Source organism: Silurus meridionalis, chromosome 12 (assembly GCF_014805685.1).
Source record: "Silurus meridionalis isolate SWU-2019-XX chromosome 12, ASM1480568v1, whole genome shotgun sequence".
Classification (NCBI taxonomy): domain Eukaryota; kingdom Metazoa; phylum Chordata; class Actinopteri; order Siluriformes; family Siluridae; genus Silurus; species Silurus meridionalis.
The window spans coordinates 24,553,903-24,573,902 of record NC_060895.1 but is presented as its reverse complement, the minus strand read 5'-3'; the positions used below and the strand labels follow the sequence as shown (position 1 = coordinate 24,573,902).

The 20,000-nt window shown below is 41.2% G+C and overlaps 1 protein-coding gene across 1 annotated transcript in view; it reads right to left on the bottom strand.

Annotated features, from left to right (window-relative positions):
- The window catches only part of pkn2a (protein kinase N2a), a 45,589-nt gene that overhangs the window by 4,203 nt on the left and 21,386 nt on the right, over nt 1-20,000 (bottom strand). Inside the window, exons 3-16 of the mRNA XM_046862329.1 lie at nt 19,413-19,546; nt 17,307-17,436; nt 10,235-10,380; nt 7,918-8,143; nt 6,335-6,505; nt 5,548-5,657; nt 5,013-5,156; nt 4,852-4,927; nt 3,136-3,295; nt 2,395-2,515; nt 2,072-2,214; nt 1,861-1,957; nt 329-420; nt 71-247 (exon numbers count right to left, since the gene is read on the bottom strand). Of these exons, the coding sequence (XP_046718285.1) occupies nt 71-247; nt 329-420; nt 1,861-1,957; nt 2,072-2,214; nt 2,395-2,515; nt 3,136-3,295; nt 4,852-4,927; nt 5,013-5,156; nt 5,548-5,657; nt 6,335-6,505; nt 7,918-8,143; nt 10,235-10,380; nt 17,307-17,436; nt 19,413-19,546 (1,927 nt within the window). The remainder of the gene's footprint in view (nt 1-70; nt 248-328; nt 421-1,860; nt 1,958-2,071; nt 2,215-2,394; nt 2,516-3,135; nt 3,296-4,851; nt 4,928-5,012; nt 5,157-5,547; nt 5,658-6,334; nt 6,506-7,917; nt 8,144-10,234; nt 10,381-17,306; nt 17,437-19,412; nt 19,547-20,000) is intronic.

The window sequence follows — 20,000 nt, the reverse complement described above, 5'->3', positions numbered from 1 at the left end:
GAATACTGAACTTTTCTCACAACTTTCTGACCCGACATTTCCAGTCGGCGTTTAGACGTTTGGAACTCACATGGCGCGAGGTTCTGAGAAGACGTCGGCGTGGATGTGCATCATGAGGTCTCCTCCTGCCGCGTACTCCATCACGAAACACACGTGCTCTTTGGTCTGGAAGCAGGCGAACAGGTTGACGAGGAACGGGTGACGGACGCTGTTCACCGTCTCGAAGATCCTCTTCTCGCACATCAGGCTGCGTGAAGAACAACCGAGTGAACCTTCAGCACCGTAACACATCATGATTGATCTTTTATACACTTTTATTATCTCACACCTGTCGACTTCATCACGAGCCACGATGTCTGCTTTCTTCAGGGCCTTGATGGCGAACATCTCTCCTGTGATGCTGTACTCTGCTAATAAAACCTGTTGAACACAGAGAGCAGAGAAGGCTTCTTTATCTACTCGAAGAAGAGAAGGAGATGTGAGATAATGTGAGAAACCCTGAGGAGTGAGGAGGGTAGTTAGCATAGAGATTTGGAGAACTTTGTGACTGGGAGAAAACCTTGGTGAAGGGCATAGAAGGAGCAAACATCAGGAGAAATAGAATCTTGACAGGAAAGAATATCAAGAGGAAGAACATTGAAAGGGAGAACAGTTAAGACAAAAACATTAAAAATAACCAATAGGGAGAACGTTGATGGAGAGAACACTGAGCAGGGGAACCTTGAGGAAGAGAACACTAAGCATGAGAACATTTGGAGAACACTAAGCAGGAGAACTTTTGGAGTAGAGAACACTAAGCAGGAGAACTTTTGGAGGAGAGAACACTAAGCAGGAGAACTTTTGGAGGAGAGAACACTAAGCAGGAGAACTTTTGGAGGAGAGAACACTAAGCAGGAAAACTTTTGGAGGAGAGAACACTAAGCAGGAGAACTTCTGGAGTAGAGAACACTAAGCAGGAAAACATTTGTAGAAGAGAACACTAAGCCGGAGAACTTTTGGAGTAGAGAACACTAAGCAGGAAAACTTTTGGAGGAGAGAACACTAAGCAGGAGAACTTTTGGAGGAGAGAACACTAAGCAGGAGAACTTTTGAGGAGAGAACACTAAGCAGGAGAACCTGTGGAGGAGAGAACACTAAGCAGTAGAACTTTTGGAGGAGAGAACACTAAGCAGTAGAACTTTTGGAGGAGAGAACACTAAGCAGGAGAACTTTTGGAGGAGAGAACACTAAGCAGGAGAACCTGTGGAGGAGAGAACACTAAGCAGTAGAACTTTTGGGGGAGAGAACACTAAGCAGGAGAACTTTTGGGGGAGAGAACACTAAGCAGGAGAACTTTTGGGGGAGAGAACACTAAGGAGGAGAACCTTTGGAGGAGAGAAACCTAAGCAGGAGAACCTTTGAAGGAGAAAAGACTAAGCAGGAGAACTTTTGGGGGAGAGAACACTAAGCAGGAGAACCTATGGAGGAGAGAACACTAAGCAGTAGAACTTTTGGGGGAGAGAACACTAAGGAGGAGAACCTTTGGAGGAGAGAAACCTAAGCAGGAGAACCTTTGAAGGAGAAAAGACTAAGCGGGAGAACTTTTGGGGGAGAGAACACTAAGCAGGAGAACCTGTGGAGGAGAGAACACTAAGCAGTAGAACTTTTGGGGGAGAGAACACTAAGGAGGAGAACCTTTGGAGGAGAGAACACTAAGCAGGAGAACCTTTGAAGGAGAAAAGACTAAGCGGGAGAACTTTTGGGGGAGAGAACACTAAGAAGATTGAGGAAAATAATCTTGAAAGGGAGAGCATCAGGTGCAGGAGAACACACTTGGGTTCTTTACATGCACATAAATATCTGAGTAATTTGAAGACACACCTTCCCAAAATGTCCGCGTCCCAACACTGCGATGCATTTAAAGTTTCTGAGACTGAAATGGAACTGCTCCTCCTCCTCTTCATCATCCTCATCATCTCTAAACAACAAGACATGAAAATCATTTAATAAATAAACAGAAAGAAAAGAGAGAGAGAGAGAGAGAGAGAGAGAGAGAGAGAGATGGATGGATGGACAGTGAGGTTCTTATCACCTGATCTCCCGGCGCTTCCGTCCAGCGATCATCTCCAGCCGTGGGGTTTCCATCCGGAGATCCTCCTCTGCCGTGTTCTTCAGCTCTGAGGCTCCCACTACACTGTTCCTGTTGTTTAGGAAGTCAAATGATCTCAGCACGTCCTGAGGAGAGACCGGGGGCGGGGCTTAATAGTCTGATTCTGATTGGTCAGAAAGTTTTTATTCATGTGAATTATAGAAACACGCTCGTTTTTATAGTTTCTATAGCAACAGCTCGGCCCGTTTTATCGCCCAGTTGAGGTCAAGTAACCCCGAGGTGCTCCTCATGAAATCTAACCATACCTGCACTCGTTCTTTGTGGAGCTTCTCGTCCTGAAAAGCTTCTCGGGTTTGGCCCAGTGAGTTCCGCTTGGAGCTGGACGTTGTGTCTTTTTCGAAGTCCAGCTTGGACACCGGTGAGTCACTGCGGAGATTTCAATTAATCATAATCGTTAAGGGCTCTGTGATAACGTGATACAACACGTGCACACACACACACACACTCTCCTTGCTAAATATACAAAACACACACCAAATATAGACATCAGGTGTGTGTGTGTGTGTGTGTGTGTGTGTGTGTGTGTGTGTGTTGTGCATACATGTACCTGGTAGGAGTTTGTGTCTGTGTGTGCGTGCGTGCGTGCGTGCGTGCGTGCTTTTATGTACCTGGTAGGAACATACAGTTTGTATGTGTGTGAGTTGGTTCGTGTTAGTATACCAGTTAGAAAGGAGAGTGTGTGTGTGTGTGTGTGTTTATGTGTGTGTGTGTGTGTGTGTGTGTGTGTGTGTGTGTGTGTGTGTGTGTGTGTGCACCTGATGTCTGTACCTGGTGTGTGTTTGTATACATATTGGTAAGGAGTGTGTGTGTGTGTGTGTGTGTGTGTACCTGATGTCTGTAACTGGTGTGTGTTTGTATACCAGTTAGGAAGGAGTGTGTGTGTGTGTGTATGTGTGTGTGTGTGTGTGTATGTGTGTGTACCTGATGTCTGTACCCGGTGTGTTTGTATATATATTGGTAAGGAGTGTGTGAGTGTGTGTATATACCTGGTGTGTGTGTGAGGATGAACCCTGCGTCCCGGCTCTGTTCCCTGCTCTGTGGGACTCTGTGGACTGAACGAGTTGCTGATGGAGGGAATCGCTCTGCGCAGTCGCCCCCACGTCGCCATGTTCATGTTCATCTGTGGAGCCCTGACGAACGTCTTCCCTACACACACACACATACACACACACACACACACGGCATGATTTACAACTAATACACTATAAGTCAAGATATGTAACTGATCAAAAACATGTTATATGCAAATGAATGAATCTCCTCAGTACACTTTATGAGGACCTGTACACCTGCTCGCTTCAATTATCCAAACAACCAATCGAGTGAAAGCAGGGCAACGTCAACATCAGAGCCAGCAGAATCATCAGAATCACTCACTTACATTTTTTTTTAGAGAAATAGTCTTTTCTCTTTATATTATAGCGTTTCTCTCAGTTGCACTGATTCTTGTTATGTATATTTAAGTTTCTATCTAATTCTATTTCATTCGTCACATCACGTGTTACGAGGGTCCCAGGAATCTGCCTTGAGCCTTCAGAATCTGCAGTGTGGGCACCTGTAGACTGAATTTCATGTTGCTTCAAGTTGCTGCTTTAACCAATCAAACCTCTAGTTGGCGACACAGAGGCCTTCTAAAACGTACAATAACATCAGCATCTTTACGGATGGTCAGAGAGTGCGCTAGTCAGAGCTTACAAACCGTATCTGTAGCAAACTGCACAAGTGCAAATATATTCATCTGGCTGTTTTTTTCATTCCACAACGACTGATAAAGAAAAAATTGATTTGGTCGAAGACACCCTTACAAGAACGTTTACAAGAAAACCTGGACATCTTGAGGAAAGTTTGCTAAAACAGTTTGCCTGTGAAGCCAATCTTAAAGCTAAAAACAGCATGGCATCTCTGTAACTGGACCGTGGACCTCCTTACAAACAGACCACAGTCTGTCTGACTGAACTCAGTCAGTCACCTCCTCCAGTCTCACCCTCAGCACCGGGGTCCCTCAGGGATGTGTATTATCTCCTTTTCTATACTCCCTTTTACCCATGACTGCGTACCTGCCTATGCCTCAAACAGCATAATTAAGTTTGCAGATGACACCACGATGGTAGGCCTGATCAGAGGTAACGATGAGACGGCTTACAGGGAGAAGATCCAGCACCTAGTAACATGGTGTGAGGACAATAACCTGGACCTCAACACCTACAAGACGAAGGAGGTCATTGTGGATTTTAGACGAGTCAGCAATTACACTCACGCTCCCATTCACATCAACGAAGCTGCTGTTTATCGTGTACCCAGCTTTAAGTTCCTTGGACTCCGCATCTCTCAGGATCTCACCTGGTCTCTGGACTCTTCTATCCTAATCAGAAAAGTACAACAGCACCTGTATTTCCTGAGGAGACTTAAAAAATTCCTGTCTGTGCTACAGGATACTGGAGAACTTTTACTGCTGTACCATTGAGAGCACCCCCTTCACCTAATGCCAAATACACACTACTGCCACCTGTTGGTATAAAAGCGCAATGTTCTCTCACGCAAGTGCAAAACGTACACGTGTGGTTTAGTATGTTAGATGATTGGCCAGTCATAATGTTGGTATTAAAAGGTAAGCTGATATACACGACCCAACACTGCTACATCCATGGTGAGGAGAAAAGATCTCAGAACACACTGTAGGGAGGGTTACAGGGAACCTGTACCTTGCTGCTTGGAGAAAATCTTCTTCTGTCTCCGCAGTTTGGTTCTCCTCTCGATCACGGGATTAAAAAAGGTCACCTGTAAAAACAAAGCGTGTTGAGAAAACGCATGCATTCCACAAACTCAGCGCTACGTAAATTCCCGGGTTCTGATCGGACAGGACCTCGGCGAACAGCGTCCCCTGCGGCTCCAGGTACAGACACATGCCGTGACGCTGGTTATCCAGGAAGTCTTCGAGGCGGAGGAACTTCACGGCGCAGAGAAAACGCCAGTCACGCCAATACACGGAGATCTCCAGCTCGCGGGACTGAGAAGAACAAATGAAAACAAGAGTAAATCAAGGAAGAAAGGGGGCATGGCCTGCCATTTGTAGGCGGGGAGATAGAAGTAATTTGAATATACTAATTCGATTTCCTTATTTGTTGCTGATGCGTAAAAAGAATAATAAACATTGGCTGTGAAAAGTGTGCAGGATTTGATAGTTTTTCAGACACATGCATGTTCCTGTTGCTTCTATGCAACAAAAACAAACAATTAAACAGTTAATGAGTAGAAAAAAAGTCCAAATGGGACATTTTTGTCTCTAGAAGAACGTGTGTAAGATGGAGAAGAGGAGAGAAGATAAACCATAAAACATTGAGTTTCCACACTTTCATATAATAACAATAATAAAGGAAATAAAGTTGTTGGTTATTTACCCGATCGAGTTCGAGCGTAAACTTCTGATCCCATGACTGATTACTGATGGGTTTCCAGCTCGTCTGTCCAACTACAGTGTTATCGAGCTTCAACACAGCGCTGATCTCATCTGCTCAACACACACACACACACACACACACACACACACACTACTAATTTGAGCTTCTGACCAATCAGGATCAACAACCGTAGTAGAATCCATCCGCTACAGTTACAGTGCGTTAGATAACCTTGAAGGTTCCTGTGTGGTTTTTCTAGACTGCTATACAGATATACTGAATGGGCAAAAGTTGGTGGACACCTAACTCCAAGATTGTGCTTTTTGAACATTTCTTTCCACATTGAGTCCTCGTTTGCTGTTACAATAAGCTCAACTCTTCTGATAAGATGTTCTAGTGGATTTTTTTTTTGAGATTTCTTTGAGAATTGCTCAGACACAAGGGTGTTAGTGACGCAGGTGAAAAGGTAAAGAGGCCTGGGGTGCAGTTAGCTTTGTTCACCCATCATGTTCAACAGGGTTGGAGATCTATAACATGAGATCTTCTACTCCTATCTTCTACATAGAATGCAGAGCACAGGGGCATTGTCATGCTGGAACAGGTTTGGGTCTCCTAGTTCATGCAAAGGCAGAATTTCATGCTCACACATCTGAAGACGTTCTATAAAATTGTGCGTACAGCTCAGTGCTAATATTTTTGAGAAGAAGCACGTTTGTGGAAATGGTCAGGTGGCCAAATAATTCTGGAGGTGAGATGAGGTGTGATGGAGGATGAATGGTTACTGAACTGGAAAGCTCGTCAGTTTTCGAGAGGCTGCGGCTGCGACTGTGGCGGCTCATGAAGGACGAACGCGTATCGCTGGGGCTCCAGCTGGGCAGAGACGCCGTCACGGTCTTCGAGCGTCCAGGAACGTTTTCCAGCAGGTCCTGACATCCCATCAGCCGCACGTCTAACGTTCCTGCAATAAAAGAGGGCAACCATCATCACCACCACCATACTCTTACAGCAGGTTGATGTTCGTTCTAATGCGTTTCTATAGCAACCGTTTGTTAACAGGTAAGATTTCTCCGTGGAGAGGTTAAGGGAAGGAGTCTCCAGTGTAGCAGGTTTAGTGTGTGTGTATATATACGCTCACCGCTGAGTGCAGCAGGTTTACGGTGACTGTGTGTGTGTGTGTGTGTGTGTGTATACGCTCACCGCTGAGTGCAGCAGGTTTACGGTGACTGTGTGTGTGTGTGTGTGTGTGTATACGCTCACCGGTGAGTGCAGCAGGTTTAGGCAGATGCTGTACGGTGACAGAATGTGTGTGTGTGAGTGAGTGAGTGAGTGAGATTGTGTGTGTGTGTGTGTGTGTGTGTGTGTGTGTGTGTGTGTGTGTGTATACGCTCACCGGTGAGTGCATCAGGTTTAGCCAGAGTGCTGTACGGTGACATTATGTGTGTGTGTGTGTGTGTGTGTGTGTGTGAGTGTGTGTGTGTGTGTGTGTGTGTGTGTGTGTAGGTGTGTGCATACGCTCACCGGTGAGTGCAGGTTTAGCCAGAGTGCTGTCTGGTGACAGTGTGTGTGTGTGTGTGTGTGTGTGTGTGTGTGTGTGTGTGTGTGTATGTGTCGTGTGTGTGTGTATATCGCTCAGCGGTGAGTGCAGCAGGTTTAGCCAGAGTGCTGTCTGGTGACAGTGTGTGTGTGTGTGTGTGTGTGTGTGTGTGTGTGTGTGTGTGTGTGTGTGTGTGTATATGTATGTGTGTGTGTGTATATACGCTCAGCGTGAGTGCAGCAGGTTTAGCCAGAGTGCTGTATGGTGACGTGTGTGTGTGTGTGTGTGTGTGTGTGTGTGTGTGTGTGTGTGTGTGTGTATGTGTATGTGTGTGTGTGTGTGTGTGTGTGTGTGTGTATGTATATACGCTCACAGTGAGTGCAACAGGTTTAGCCAGAGTGCTGTATGGTGACAGTGTGTGAGTGTGTGTGTGTGTGTGTGTGTGTGTGTGTGTGTGTGTGTGTGTATACGCTCACCGTGAGTGCAACAGGTTTAGCCAGAGTGCTGTCGGTGACAGTGTGTGTGTGTGTGTGTGTGTGTGTGTGTGTGTGTGAGTGTGTGTGTGTGTGTGTGTGTGTATGTGTCGTGTGTGTGTGTATATACGCTCAGCGTGAGTGCAGCAGGTTTAGCCAGAGTGCTGTATGGTGACGGTGTGTGTGTGTGTGTGTGTGTGTGTGTGTGTGTGTGTGTGTGTGTGTGTGTGTATGTGTGTGTATGTGTATGTGTGTGTGTGTGTGTGTATATACGCTCACCGGTGAGTGCAGCAGGTTTAGCCAGAGTGCTGTATGGTGACAGTGTGTGAGTGTGTGTGTGTGTGTGTGTGTGTATACGCTCACCGGTGAGTGCAGCAGGTTTAGCCAGAGTGCTGTACGGTGACAGTGTGTGTGTGTGTGAGGAGACGAGGCTGTGTCTCGGGCTCAGGGCAGCAGAGCTCATGAACACCAGCTCCTCCATGATCACGCTGCTCTTGGGATGCTGAGGAGGAAGTTCACTCAGACGCTGCTCCAACGACAACTTCAACAGGTCCAACTTCTGACTCGACTCATTAAAGCGAGCCTGAGCCTGCACACACACACACAGACAGGATCATTATTTGAACAAAGTAATAAATTGGCAAATAGGTAAGAAAAAAACAGAAATAAATAACAAACAAGCAAACAACCAAATAAACAAGCCTTCATTAAAGTGAACTACATAATAAATAAATTATTTAATAAATAAACCATATAATGTAAAAAAAATAATAAACAAGCTTTATTAACAACAAACAAATAAATAATCCATATAGTACTATAAGAAAATCAAAATATAAACAAACCGTTTAGTCTAATAAATAAATTAAAAAAAAGTAAATAAACAAAAACATAAATTATGTAGTTTATTAAACAAAGTATGTAATTGAGTAAAAGATACAGTCAGTTAAATGTGACTCCAGTAAAAGTGTCCCTTTAAACATTCACTTGAGTAAAAATACAAAAATATAAAAGACTCGAATGTGACTCTCAGCACACTGATCTATTAATAGAATGATATTAAAGACTCAAACACTGATTTCTTTTACAATGATCATGAGCACAAAACATTCTTTTCTACCACTTCAATAAAAACGTGTAAATGAGGTCACGTGTGTGACCTAAAAGAAGCCCACAGTGAACCACGTCATGACCCGACGCCGTCCCCAATGATTACGTTCAGTTTCGAAAAGCTCCTCTCTGCTCCAGCGTGTGGATGAGGAAGACATATTCTATTCTTCATTCGCTTTGACATGATCTAATAATTGGCGTGAACGTGCAAATGAGCGGTAAAAAAACAAACAAACAAACAAACAAACGAACAAAAACGTTTACATTTTTTTTAATGGACGCCAAAAGATTTAAAACGTGCACTCGATCCTGATTGGTGGCTTCCTGACCGGTTACGTTTTTATTCGCTCATGAATAAAAAACGATTTTGCGTAATGTACATGAAATAAGTAAATAAAAATATTAATAAATAATTATACCATATAGTATAATAAAAATTAATTCATTAATTAATATAACGTATACTGTAATAAGTATATAAATAAAATAATAAATATATACGATTAATAAATATTAATATATTTGAATATATCTTTTTATTTTTATATTTATATGAATAAATAATGTAATAATTTAATAATAGCATTAAAACAGTGTATTATAAGTAGAATTTTTATCTGTGGCTACATTTTATTTAATATTAAACATTACTTAAATTCAGCTAACACATTTACATAAACCCCGTGTGGCCAAAAGTATTGGGACACACCTGCTTTACATGGGTTCAGAAGATGTACAAGATCTCCTGCTATAGAGCTCCAAAAACTAGTGACTGCTGACTGCACCTCAGGCCTCACATCACCTACATCAGTACCTGACTTTATTAACATCCTTGTGCCTGAATGAATCTCACACAAATCTCCAGGAAAACTAGTGGAACATCTTCCCAGAAGAGTGGAGCTGATTATAGCAGCCAATGGAGACTAAATGTGGAATGAGATGTTCACAAAGCACAGACTCTGAAGATCTTTTGCACAGTTCTGTGTATTCAGAGTTGGTTACATATATGTTTAAGGCAGAAACTCTGTTCAGCAAAATGTTACTCTCGAGTCGAGAGAAAATATAATATAGTGGAACCCACTTATCTCGACCTCGGTTAACTCGACAACCCAATTAAGTCGAAGTTTTTGAAGTGGAACCGCCAAATTCTCGCTTTGTCTTAGCATTTTTTTATCGGTTATGTCGAAAATTTGCCATTTAACGTCAGTTATCTCGATCGGCACTGTGCAGCCGCAGAAGAACTCGCGAAAGTGGCGGAAAAATCAAGCCTTACAGCTGCTAGAGGTGTTGTGTTGTATACTGGTGAATCTCTGCTGTTAGTTAGTGCACATATGCCTTTTGTTGTTAAATGTTATGCGATGAACGGGAGGCGAAAGTAGAAGCGCGGCGCTGAACAGCACACAGGAGAACGTGGGATGAGCAGCAAAAGCATAGAATGAACAACGGCAGGATCGGGGGGGGGGAATCCCCGATGCGCTTTGGGAAGAAAAGCGCGACATAACCGGGTTCCACTGTATATATATATGGGTTGTGTGTGTGTGTGTGTGTGTGTGTGTGTGTGTGTCCATGCCTCAGAATGAGTCTTCTTCTCAGCCAGTTTGCCCGAACCGAGCAGCTTCATGACGTTTTTTGCTCCTTCAGCTACAGCGTGCTCGATACGAGCGTGATGACACAGTTCCTCCACCCTCAGGTCCAGAGGACTGATAATAGGTTTCTCTGGAAAACACACACACACACACACACACACACACACACACACACACACATATGCTAACTGAGCAAAAATAATTTGATGCTTCTTTAAAAAACTGCAATTTTTATTATATTATATATTGATGTGGTGATGATGATGTGGTGATGTTGTGGTGATGTGATAGTGATGATGTGATGCTGATGTGATAATGATGTGGTGATGATGGTGGTATTGGTGATGTGGGGATAATGATGTAGTAATGATGTGGTGATGGTGGTGGTATTGGTGATGTGGTGATAATGATGTGGTAATGTAATAATGATGAGGTGGTGATGTGATAATGATGAGGAGATGATGGTGGTATAGGTGATGTGATGATAATGATAACATGGTGATAATGATGTGGTGATGATGGTGTTATTGGTGATGTGGTTATAATGATAATGTGGTGATAATGATGTGGAGATGTTGGTGGTATTGGTGATGTGGTCTTAATGATAACATGGTGATAATGATGTGGTGATGATGATGGTATTGGTGATGTGGTGATAATGATAATGTGGTGATGTGATAATGATGAGGTGATAATTAATGATGTGGTGATGTGATAATGATGGTGATGTGATAATGATGAGGTGATGATAATGATGTGGTGATGATGATGTGGTGATAATGATAATGTGGTGATGTGATGATGTGGTGATAATGATGTGGTGATGTGATAATGATGAGGTGATGATAATGATGTGGTGATGTGATAATGATGAGGTGATGATAATGATGTGGTGATGTGATAATGATGTGGTGATGTGATAATGATGAGTTGATAATTAATGATGTGGTGATGTGATAATGATGTGGTGATGATAATGATGTGGTGATGATAATGATGTGGTGATGTGATAATGATGTGGTGATGTGATAATGATGGTGATGATAATGATGTGGTGATGTGATAATGATGTGGTGATGTGATAATGATGTGGTGATGTGATAATGATGTGGTGATGATGATGTGGTGATGTGATAATGATGTGGTGATGTGATAATGATGTGGTGATGTGATAATGATGAGGTGATGATAATGATGTGGTGATGTGATAATGATGTGGTGATGTGATAATGATGAGTTGATAATTAATGATGTGGTGATGTGATAATGATGTGGTGATGATAATGATGTGGTGATGTGATAATGATGTGGTGATGTGATAATGATGTGGTGATGTGATAATGATGTGGTGATGATAATGATGTGGTGATGTGATAATGATGTGGTGATGTGATAATGATGTGGTGATGTGATAATGATGGTGATGATAATGATTAGGTGATAATTAATGATGTGGTGATGTGATAATGATGTGGTGATGTGATAATGATGTGGTGATGATAATGATGTGGTGATGTGATAATGATGTGGTGATGTGATAATGATGTGGTGATGTGATAATGATGTGGTGATGTGATGATGTGGTGATGATAATGATGTGGTGATGTGATAATGATGAGGTGATAATGATGTGGTGATGTGATAATGATGTGGTGATGATAATGATGTGGTGATGTGATAATGATGTGGTGATGTGATAATGATGTGGTGATGTGATAATGATGTGGTGATGATAATGATGTGATGTGATAATGATGAGGTGATGATAATGATGTGGTGATGTGATAATGATGTGGTGATGATAATGATGAGTTGATAATTAATGATGTGGTGATGTGATAATGATGTGGTGATGATAATGATGTGGTGATGTGATAATGATGTGGTGATGTGATAATGATGTGGTGATGTGATAATGATGTGGTGATGATAATGATGTGGTGATGTGATAATGATGTGGTGATGTGATAATGATGTGGTGATGTGATAATGATGTGGTGATGATGATGTGGTGATGTGATAATGATGTGGTGATGTGATAATGATGTGGTGATGTGATAATGATGAGGTGATGATAATGATGTGGTGATGTGATAATGATGTGGTGATGTGATAATGATGAGTTGATAATTAATGATGTGGTGATGTGATAATGATGTGGTGATGATAATGATGTGGTGATGTGATAATGATGTGGTGATGTGATAATGATGTGGTGATGTGATAATGATGTGGTGATGATAATGATGTGGTGATGTGATAATGATGTGGTGATGTGATAATGATGTGGTGATGTGATAATGATGTGGTGATGATAATGATTAGGTGATAATTAATGATGTGGTGATGTGATAATGATGTGGTGATGTGATAATGATGTGGTGATGATAATGATGTGGTGATGTGATAATGATGTGGTGATGTGATAATGATGTGGTGATGTGATAATGATGTGGTGATGATGATGTGGTGATGATAATGATGTGGTGATGTGATAATGATGAGGTGATAATGATGTGGTGATGTGATAATGATGTGGTGATGATAATGATGTGGTGATGTGATAATGATGTGGTGATGTGATAATGATGTGGTGATGTGATAATGATGTGGTGATGATAATGATGTGGTGATGTGATAATGATAATGTGGTGATAATGATGTGGTGATGTTGGTGGTATTGGTGATGTGGTCTTAATGATAACATGGTGATAATGATGTGGTGATGATGGTATTGGTGATGTGGTGATAATGATAATGTGGTGATGATAATGATGAGGTGATAATTAATGATGTGGTGATGTGATAATGATGTGGTGATGTGATAATGATGAGGTGATGATAATGATGTGGTGATGTGATAATGATGTGGTGATGTGATAATGATGAGTTGATAATTAATGATGTGGTGATGTGATAATGATGTGGTGATGTGATAATGATGTGGTAATGTGATAATGATGTGGTGATGATAATGATGTGGTGATGTGATAATGATGTGATGATGATAATGAAGTGGTGATGATAATGATGTGATGATGATAATGAAGTGGTGATGTGATAATGATGTGGTGATGTGATAATGATGTGGTGATGTGATAATGATGTGGTGATGATAATGATGTGGTGATGTGATAATGATGTGGTGATGTGATAATGATGTGGTGATGATAATGATGTGGTGATGATAATGATGTGGTGATGTGATAATGATGTGGTGATGTGATAATGATGAGTTGATAATTAATGATGTGGTGATGTGATAATGATGTGGTGATGTGATAATGATGAGGTGATGATAATGATGTGGTGATGTGATAATGATGTGGTGATGTGATAATGATGAGTTGATAATTAATGATGTGGTGATGTGATAATGATGTGGTGATGATAATGATGTGGTGATGTGATAATGATGTGGTGATGTGATAACGATGTGGTGATGTGATAATGATGAGGTGATAATTAATGATGTGGTGATGTGATAATGATGTGGTGATGATAATGATGTGGTGATGTGATAATGATGTGGTGATGTGATAATGATGTGGTGATGATAATGATGTGGTGATGTGATAATGATGAGGTGATAATTAATGATGTGGTGATGTGATAATGATGTGGTGATGTGATAATGATGTGGTGATGATAATGATGTGGTGATGATGATGTGGTGATGTGATAATGATGTGGTGATGTGATAATGATGGTGATGATAATGATGTGGTGATGTGATAATGATGTGGTGATGTGATAATGATGTGGTGATAATGATGTGGTGATGTGATAATGATGTGGTGATGATAATGATGTGGTGATGTGATAATGATGTGGTGATGTGATAATGATGTGGTGATGATAATGATGTGGTGATGTGATAATGATGTGGTGATGATAATGATGTGGTGATGTGATAATGATGGTGATGTGATAATGATGTGGTGATGATGATGATGATGGTGATGTGATAATGATGTGGTGATGTGATAATGATGTGGTGATGTGATAATGATGTGGTGATGATAATGATGTGGTGATGTGATAATGATGGTGATGATAATGATGTGGTGATGTGATAATGATGTGGTGATGATGGTGGTATTGGTGATGTGGTGATAATGATAATGTAGTGATAATAATGAGGTGGTGATAATGACATGGTAATGATGACTTGGTGATGTAATAGTGATAATGACATGGTGATGATGTGGTGATGATGTGGTGATAATGATGTGATGGTGATGTGGTGATAATGACATGGTGATAATGATGTAGTGATGATGATGTGGTGATATGTTGATGATGATGGTATTGGTGATGTGGTGGTGATGATGTGGTGATAATGATGATGTGGTGATGATGTGAAGATGTGGTGATAATGATGTGATGGTGATGTGGTGATAATGATGTAGTGATGATGTGGTGATATGTTGATGAGGGTATTGGTGATATGGTTATAATGATGTGGTGATGATGTGATGATGATGGTGATAATGATGTGATGGTGATGTGGTGATAATGACATGGTGATAATGATGTAGTGATGATGATGTGGTGATATGTTGATGATGATGGTATTGGTGATGTGGTGGTGATGATGTGGTGATAATGATGATGTGGTGATAATGATGTGGTGATGATGTGAAGATGTGGTGATAATGATGTGATGGTGATGTGGTGATAATGATGTAGTGATGATGTGGTGATATGTTGATGATGGTATTGGTGATATGGTTATAATGATGTGGTGATGATGTGATGATGTGAAGATGTGGTGATAATAATGTGATGGTGATGTGGTGATAATGACATGGTGATAATGATGTAGTGATAATGTGGTGATATGTTGATGATGATGGTATTGGTGATGTGGTGGTGATGATGTGGTGATAATGATGTGGTGATGATGATGTGATGATGTGAAGATGTGGTGATAATGATGTGATGGTGATGTGGTGATAATGACATGGTGATAATGATGTAGTGATGATGATGTGGTGATATGTTGATGATGATGGTATTGGTGATGTGGTGGTGATGATGTGGTGATGATGACATGGTGATGAGATTGTGATAATAATGACATGGTGATGATGTGGAGCTGAAGATGTGATGATGTGGTGATGATGACAATGATGATATGATGATGATGTGGTGATGATGTATTGATAATGATGTGGTGATAATGATGTATTGATAATGATGTGGTGATATTGATGTGGTGGTGATGATGTGGTGATGGTGATGTGGTGGTGATGATGTGGTAATGATATGGTGATGATGATGTAGTGATGATATGTTGATGATGATGGTATGGGTGATGGTGTGATGGTGATGATGTGGTGATAATGTTGTGGTGGTGATGATGTGGTGATGATGATGATGGTGATAATGATGATGATGGTATTGGTGATAATGTGGTGATGATGTGATGATAATGATGTGATGATGATGATGTGGTGATGATGATGATGTGGTGATAATGATGTTGATGATGATGATGTGGTGATGATAATGATGTGGTGATGTGATAATGATGGTGATGATAATGATGTGGTGATGTGATGATGATGTGGTGATGATAATGATGGTGATGTGATGATGTGGTGATGATAATGATGTGGTGATGTGATAATGATGTGGTGATGATGGTGGTATTGGTGATGTGGTGATAATGATAATGTAGTGATAATAATGAGGTGGTGATAATGACATGGTAATGATGACTTGGTGATGTAATAGTGGTAATGACATGGTGATGATGTGGTGATGATGTGGTGATAATGATGTGATGGTGATGTGGTGATAATGACATGGTGATAATGATGTAGTGATAATGATGTGGTGATATGTTGATGATGACGGTATTGGTGATGATGTGGTGATGATGACATGGTGATGAGATTGTGATAATAATGACATGGTGATGATGTGGAGCTGAAGATGTGATGGTGATGATGTGGTGATGATGATGTGATGATGATGTGGTGATGATGTATTGATAATGATGTGGTGATAATGATGTATTGATAATGATGTGGTGATATTGATGTGGTGGTGATGATGTGGTGATGGTGATGTGGTGGTGATGATGTGGTAATGATATGGTGATGATGATGTAGTGATGATATGTTGATGATGATGGTATGGGTGATGGTGTGGTGGTGATGATGTGGTGATAATGTTGTGGTGGTGATGATGTGGTGATGATGATGTGGTGATGATGATGATGATGATGGTATTGGTGATAATGTGGTGATGATGTGGTGATAATGATGTGGTGATGATGATGATGTGGTGATGATGATGGTGATAATGATGTTGATGATGATGATGTGGTGATAATGATGTGGTAATGATGATGTGGTGATAATGTTGTGGTGTATAACAATGTGGTGATAATGATGTGGTGATGATGTGGTGATAATAACATGGTGATGAGATTGTGATAATAATGACATGGTGATGATGACATGGTGATGATGTGGAGCTGAAGATGTGATGGTGATGATGTGGTGATGATGACAGTGATGATATTATGATGATGATGTGGTGATAATGATGTATTGATAATGATGTGGTGATAATGATGTGGTGGTGATGATGATGTGGTGATAATGATGGTGATGATGATGTGGTGATGATTTGTTGATGATGATGGTATTGGTGATGATGTGGTGATGATGATGTAGTGATGATATGGTGATGATGATGTGGTGATGATGTGGTGATGATATGTTGATGATGATGGTATTGGTGATGATGTGGTGGTGATGATGTGGTGATAATGATGTGGTGATGATGATGATGTGGTGATGATGATGGTGTGGTGATAATGATGTTGATGATGATGATGTGTTTGTGATGATTTAGAGGTGATGATGTGATGGCAATGATGATGTGGAGATGGAGGTGATGATGATGATGATATGGAAATAGAGGTGGTGATGATGTGGAGATGGATGTGATGATGTGGAGACAGAGGTGATTATGATAATGATGCTGATGGTGGTGTAGATGACGTGGTGATGCTGGTCTTAAACCCAGTGATGTTACCGATTAGCTGTTGAGTGTCGAAGCTGAGCTCGTGACTCTGGCTCGCTTTCAGAATTTGCATCCTGATGAACTCGATTTTCATCTTACTGTCCTGTAGCATCTGCTGTGCGGCAGCCAGGAGCTTCCGATCCTACACACACACACACACACACACACACACACACACACACACACACACACACTATTACATAAATAGACTCGAACATGGCCAAAACCAAAAATCTCTAGTTTGTGAGGGTTCAGGTTTTGAAGAAACTGCTCCATCAGGAGAATTTACCCCAAATCAACACGTCATACATATTATATATACACACATTGTATGGCCAAAAGTTTGTTGACACCTGACCACTGTGCTTTTTTTGAACATCCTATTCCACATTGTAATAACCTCCACTGTTCTGGGAACATGTTCCACTAGATTTTATGAAGATTTGTGGAGATTCCTTCAGCCACAAGTACTTTAGTAAAGTCAGGTACTGATGAAGTTAAGAAGGTGAGGAGGCCTAGGGTGCAGTTCACATTCATACTTTCAGTAGAGTTGGACCTCTATAGAAGGAGATATTCCACTTTGACTCATTTAAAGCACATCTTCATAGAGCTAGCTTTTTTCATGCAGGAACAGCTTTTGGTCTCTTAGTTCTCCAAGTGAAGGCAAAATTTTATGCTCCTGCATCAAAACAGAACCACATATGGCTGGAAAAGTCAGATGTCCCAATACTTTTGGCCACACTGTGCTGTAATCATACAATGCAAAACTGGAATAACCTTCAGAAATGTGTGTGTGTGTGTGTGTGTGTGCCCGCCAGCATTAAGATCCACAAACCCATCAGGTTTATCATTAAGCATTAGACAACACAATGTTCTAAACACACACACACACACACACACACACACACACACACAGCCTGAGGAATCTAGGTGGAATGTGGTTCACTGCTCCCCAGGCAGTTGGTGTGTGTGTGTGTGTGTGTGTGTGTGTGTGTGTGTGTGTGTGTGTGTGTGTGTAAAACCGCTTTTGTTTATCAGTAACTTCCTGCCTGACATCATCCTCTACTTGAGGCAGGGTTATTATCCCGAGTGATGTAACCATCCAAACTTTCTGTCTTCAGTTGGTCAGAGTGTGTGTGTGTGTGTGTGTGCGTGTGTGTGTTCACTCATGCTGATATCTGGGTGGGAAGATTTCCATCGGAATTTCTGTCTATGTGATCACTGAAAGATTCCGTCCCCTCATGGCTCTCTCTGTGTCTGTGTGTGTGTGTGTGTGTGTGTGTGTGTGTGTGTGTGTGTGTGTGTGTGTGTGTCTGTGTGTGTGGGGGGGGAATAAATAAAGGAAAGAAATAAATAAAGGAAAAGAAAAGGCTGAGCTGCTGCAGTAAAAGAGGAATAAAACAATTCAGGAGGCGACGATGAAGAAAAGAAATCGACATCAACACTAACAAAGGAGGCTCAGGTTTCTGTTTCTTTCAGTTCATCTTTCTTTCTTTCTTTCTTTCTTTCTTTCTTTCTTTCTTTCTTTCTTTCTTCCTTCCTTCCTTCCTTCCTTCCTTCCTTCCTTCCTTCCTTCAATTTCTCCTCTATTATTTTCTAACCTTCTGTACTTTGTCTCTCTGACCTTCTGTTCTTCTTTCTTTCATTCTCTTTTCTGTTATTTTTCTTTCTTTCTTTCTTTCTTTCTTTCTTTCTTTCTTTCTTTCTTTCTTTCTTTCTTTCTTTCTTTCTTTGATCCTCTCTTTCCTTCATTTTTCCTATTCTTTCCATCTATCTTTCTGTTCTTCTTTCCACTCTTTCTTTCCATCTTTTTATTATTCAATCTTTTCCTTGTTTCATTTCTGTAATCTTTTCTTTCCTTCCATATTTCTCTCTGTTAACATCATTCCTTCCACCTTTCGTTCCATCTGTTTTTCTTTTCATGTTTCTTTTCTTTCATCCACCTCTCTGGATGTCATTCTTTCTTTTCATGTTTCTATTTTTCCCTTTCCATCTCTCTCTCTGTCTTAATCTCATTTCATCTTTCTGTCCGTATTCTTTTCTTCACGTGTTCCCTCGTTCCAGGGTGTAGGGAGTGAGTGGATGAGCAGTGGGACAGGGAGGAGATCTGGACGGTACCTTGGACGAGCCGTTGGAGTACATCTGGATCATGTTCTCTGCTCCCTGTTTCACCTTCAGCTCGATGTGGATCTGCTTCTTCAGCGCTGCCAGGCGGCTCTCGCTGTTCGGCGTGTCCGGGGTCAGAGGGCATTCTAGAGGAAATAAACGACAACAATCAGATCGGCAGAGTGAAGAAAACCGAGTCGGAAACGTAAGAACGCACGTCTACATGCCTCATGAATGACGCCATGTCACACATTTGCTGAAGCTCTGCTGCATGGACGTGCATGTGATCAGTATTTTAGAGAATGGAAGTTGAGCTGCAACAACTAATCGATACAATCGATAATAATCGATAATGAAATTGTCAACGAATACAGTTATCGTTTAGTTGCTCAAGTTCTGTGTTAGCGTGACGGTAAGATAACAGTCGCTTGTGAAATGGTGGACACAGGGTCAACCGGCAGCAGGAACACGGCATGGGAGCATTTTATATTAAACACAACAAAGAAGACTGTAACCTGAACGTTATGTCAAGTGAACAAAAAAAAATGTTCTGTTCAAAATGTCTGTGTATTTTTTCAAACAAAAAATGTCAAAACAATA